The sequence below is a fragment of the Chrysochloris asiatica genome, unplaced genomic scaffold, assembly GCF_000296735.1.
Source record: "Chrysochloris asiatica unplaced genomic scaffold, ChrAsi1.0 scaffold00041, whole genome shotgun sequence".
Classification (NCBI taxonomy): Eukaryota; Metazoa; Chordata; class Mammalia; order Afrosoricida; family Chrysochloridae; genus Chrysochloris; species Chrysochloris asiatica.
This window is the reverse complement of record NW_006408559.1, coordinates 12,683,996-12,688,913: the sequence shown is the minus strand read 5'-3', so window position 1 is coordinate 12,688,913 and position 4,918 is coordinate 12,683,996. Positions and strand designations below refer to the sequence as shown.

The 4,918-nt window shown below is 45.1% G+C and overlaps 1 protein-coding gene across 1 annotated transcript in view; it reads right to left on the bottom strand.

The window, feature by feature from the left end:
- The window catches only part of TTC26 (tetratricopeptide repeat domain 26), a 45,290-nt gene that overhangs the window by 20,471 nt on the left and 19,901 nt on the right, over window positions 1–4,918 (bottom strand). Inside the window, exon 7 of the mRNA XM_006861166.1 lies at window positions 4,651–4,725. Within this exon, the coding sequence (XP_006861228.1) occupies window positions 4,651–4,725 (75 nt within the window). The remainder of the gene's footprint in view (window positions 1–4,650; window positions 4,726–4,918) is intronic.

Here is a 4,918-nt window from a genome sequence, read left to right as displayed (position 1 = left end):
GGGATGACAGGACTGTGATTACAGTAACATACAAACACACACACTAGAGGGGCTGCGTGTTAACAGTAACACACACACACACACACACACACACACACAGAGGGTCACGTGATGACAGTAACACGAACGTTTGTTCCTATTGGTGGGAAATGCTCACAGAGCTGCCACAGTAACTGGATGCACGCTATCCCACCACAGCCGCCCCCTCCTGCCGGGAATTGGAATCATACTGAGCATCTTCCACAGTCTGCTCAATTTCTATGCTTCTTGCCGCCCCCCCCATCTTTCATGGAAACAGCTCAGTATTTCTTTTCACCTGATCTAAAGCGTCACCACTTGGATTCTCTGAGTCTTTAAATGTCTTTATTGTTATTCCTAATGCTTACCTCTACATTTTATCACGCCTTTATCTGTGTATTGGTGACACCGACCACCACGAGGCTCCATGCACAGGCACCTTATTCTTGACCGTGTATCCTCCCAGCCCCCAGATGTGTGACCAGCCTACTTTAAGGAATGTATCTGTGGAAACTCTGTATGTCCACAGCCTTGCCCTCACTGAGACTCAGTCACTGCCTCAGTGGCGGGGGGAAGCATAGCTGTGACTACAGACGTTTCCCTTTCTCCTGAAACCTCGGGCTTACCGATGCAACCGTTCCTAGACAAATGTCCTACCTTAACAACTCCCTGATGCAATTCCTCCAACCTTCCAGCGCCTGCCCGCTCATCTCTAAAAGGCAGTACTAATGCCTTCCTGCTGGGGTTTCTAGGAGTTAACGCAGTAGGTCTGGCTGCGAATAATGAACTCAGTAAATTCTCCTGCCAGCAAGTGCGGGAGACCCTCTAACAGCACACATATATCACCAGGTGATGATGATGCTAACAGACAAAACGCTGCCTCTATGAGAGCCTCCCAGCAATTCACAGATGAATTATGAACATCAAGGCCTTGGAGTCCAGGGGTGGCGCTGTAGTTCATTTGAACCGCAAAGTCGGCAGTTCAAGCTCACCAGCCACTCCTCAGAAACCCTATACAGGGTCACTTTTGGGCAGAACCAACTCGACAACACTTAACAACTATAACAACAGATCAAGGCCTTGGTCATGAACGACATCATGTCTTCTACCTCAAACACCAGCTTGGCCATCTCTTCTTTGTCAGAGATGTGTCCTTCTGCCAAGATGCAGTCCCTCGTCTGTCCTCTAGACCTTCATTCATCTGCACCAGGTTCTCATGAGCTCGGAACGTACACAAGGGTGTTGACTGTCTGGGAAATCTTCCACTTGGTCCAACTGTTACCTCTTCAGAGTGCCTGTTTTTTCTAATTAAAGGTTAGTTGTATCGGGTTCATAGTCAGAAGTATGTGGCTGACTGCTCCTTTCACTCCCCAACTCCTAGAAAACAGGCTTCGCTTCTTAGCACACCAGCAGACTTTCTCTCAGAAGTCACACAATTCTTGGGGCTTCTTCAGTTCTCTTGCTCCATGATGTGTCTTTGACATTGAGGTCAGACGATGACAGTGAGAACACATGACCTTATTAACCCTTCCAGAGACGTCCAGTTGCTGTTCTTCCCTGGGTTCCAGACACGAGAACATGGGCTCAGCATGTCTCATGACTTGCCCAAAGTGACATGGTGTGCTGTGACTCTGACCCCGAATTAACTTGTAAGTCAATGCTCTAACAAGAGTTGTACTATTCTCAGTATTTTTCCAGTTGTTGGTTTTTTTTTTTTTTGTATTATAAAAGTAATATGTGATAAAGCAAAAGCGAATAGATATATGTACACCAGTGTTTATAGTAGCACTATGCAAGTTCAGTGGTTCAAGCTCACCAACTGCTCCTTGGAAACCCTATACAGGGTAGCTATGGGTCTGAACAAGAATAATTCACAATAGTAAAAAGATGGAGACAGCCTAAGTGCCCATCAATGGAAGAATGGATAAACAAACTTTGGAACATAAACACAATGGAATACTATGTTACCTTGAAGATTAACAAGGAAGCTGCAAGCCACCGTATAACATGGATGACCCTTGAAGACTTTATGCTGAGTGAAATTAGTCAGTCACAAAAGGAGAAATATTGCAAAAGACCATTATTGTAAAAGCTTAAGAACAGATACCTATACTAAAATGAAAAAAAAAGTAATATGTGAATGGGGGGGGGGAGGACTAAACTACAGTATTAAAAAGGAAAAATGAAAGTGTTCAATTATGAATTGTGTCCCCCCAAACTATAAAGTGTAACTTCTAACCCCATTTGGGGTTGTCTTTGTTATGATCATGAGGCACAATTCCTGCAGGGGGCATCTCTTACAAGATAGAAAACGAGCAACTGAAGGAGCAACTGAAGGAAGCAGTTGTTAGATGCTATTGAGTCAATTCTGACCCTTAGTGACCCCACGGACAAAACACGAACAAAACACCACCCACTCCTGTGACGTCTTCACAATCACTGCTACACCTGAGCTCACTGTTGTTACTACTGGGCCAGTTAATCTCTTTGGGGGTCTCCCTCTTTTTCACTGACCCTCTACTTTATCCAACATGATGTCCTGCTCCAGACACTGGTCCCTCCTGATAACATGTACAAAGTTTGAGAGACAAAGTCTGGCCATCTTGGCTTCTGAGGAGCATTTTGGTTGTACTTCTTCCAACACAGACTGTTTGTTCTTCTGGCAGTCCATGATATCTTTGGTCTTTAGGGTCTTTTCCAACAACATAACCCAAGTGCATCAATTCTTCTATGGTCTTCCTTATTCACTGTCCAATGTTCACATGCATGTGAGGTTACTGAAAATACCATGGCTTTGGTCAGGCGTACTTTAGTCCTCAAACTGATACCTTTGCTCTTGAACACTTTAAAGAGGTCTTGTATAACAGATTTGCCTAATGCAATACGTCATTTGATTTCTTGACTGCTGCTTCCATGAGTGTTGATGGTTGATCCGAGCAAAATGAAGTCTTTGACAATTTCAATCTTTTCTCCATTTATCATGATATTTATTGGTCCAGTGGTGAGGATTTTTGTTTTCTTTACATTGAGGTGCAACCCATACCGAAAACTGTGGTCTATGATCTTCATCAGGAAGTAGAGATGGGAAGATAATAGACACCATGGCCCTGAAGACCACCAAGGAGCCAACCAATAAAGAAAGAGAGAACAGCTGGTGCCCTGAACTTGGACTTCCAGCCTCCAGAACTGTGAGAAAATACATTTGTTTGTTAATGCTGTCCACTGGTTGTATTTCTGTTACAGCAGGACTGAAGAACAAAGGCATACACATTCTCCCTTCACTCTTGCATCCAACGATAATCCCTATTTACTCTTGGAGATGTTTCTTCCTGTCACATGTTCACATGGTGCTTTACTCTGGCTGCATATTATACCCAACCAGGAAGTCAGTAAGAAATACTGAGAGCTGGATCCCAGCCTACCAAGAATAAGACTCTGTGGGTAGAGGCAGCACCGTTATCTCCAGAGGCCTTGGTGACGATGCTGGTGGTCAGGGCTGAGGGACACTCTTTTACAGGACGCCGTGTCACCCTGTGCTCTTTCTGGCCAGTCCTTTCGTGCTGTCATCTAAGATTCGTCTTCCTCCCATGCCTTACCCACTGATGTTCTCTTGGAATCATACTTTTCTGTTTTTAATGCTTTCTTCATATTCAGTGTTAGGACTTCATATACAGTGTTAGAAGTCAACTCTAGGATAACTCCTAAATCTACTCTCCAGACTTGATCCCTGCCTAAGCTTCCATTCTAGACTACCACGTCTAACTCACTATTCTTCATCAGGAGGAATCGGGCTTAGTTTAGAAAGTCGATTGGAAGTGAGAAGGCTGCAGGCAGGAACCCATCATGAGAGCCAACTGACCATAGTAATCTGTGATTCAAGAAGAAATGAAGTAACTCCAACACGTTGCCGAGAAAGGACGCTAGGATTTAGTGACGGGGTAGATGGTGGAGAGAAAAGGGTGGGAGAGTCTGCCATGGCAGGGGTACTGGAAGAACTGGAGCATCAAAGAAAGGGAAAAAGACCCAAGAGGTGTCAGACCAGGAATCAGCCTGTGTCTCAGGCTTTGAGTTGAAAGTAGCTGTTCTCTAGCACTACAAGGCAAGGACAATAGAATGGAACGGAACCCGAGCTTTGATGTTTTTATCAATGGCCTTTATGACCCAATTCACACCACCTCTGAACCCCATCCAACTTTACTGTCCACTCCTCACCATTACAAACTTCCTGTTCCAGTAAGAGAAACCTGCTCACCTGCAATTCATAGCTTCCTCTTCATCCTAACGAATGTCCTCACTTAGAATGAGTCAAAGACCAGCTCGTACATTTCTCTCATTTACTCTAACCCACGAGGCTTGGTTCCTTTGTCTGTCCCCACCAAAACGAATACTGGGTTCCACAGTGCCTTGTGCTTCTTTGTCAACATTTCTTGGGTGTACTACTAGCTTCCCAGTAAGCATTTCCTCAAGGAAAGGGATTGCATCCTGAACCCCATTTCTCTCCTGCACCGTGGTGTGTGTGTGTGTGTGTGTGTGTGTACCTGGATTAGAGCCTGATTTTCCCTTCCTCATGCTACTATGGAGACGCACAGGGGCCAAGGCAGAAGGGGCTGTGGACAGGGGCCCGTGACTCACCAGGTTGTGCCTGATGAGTTCCTGAGCAAAGTCGAAGGAAGAAGAGGCATTGTCCATCAAGCTTTTGAGTTCTGCCTGAGATTGAAACAGAAGTTTATGAACATGACAGAGCTGCACGTGCCTGCGGCCCATTTGCAGAGAACTGAACACGCTATCCGATGGTCGAGACAGGCAGGCTAGAGAAAAAAGCCCAACTACATCCACAGGAGACACTGAAAACAGAAAGTCATAAAGAGGCGGAGAGTAAAAGGATGGTTTCAAAGAAACA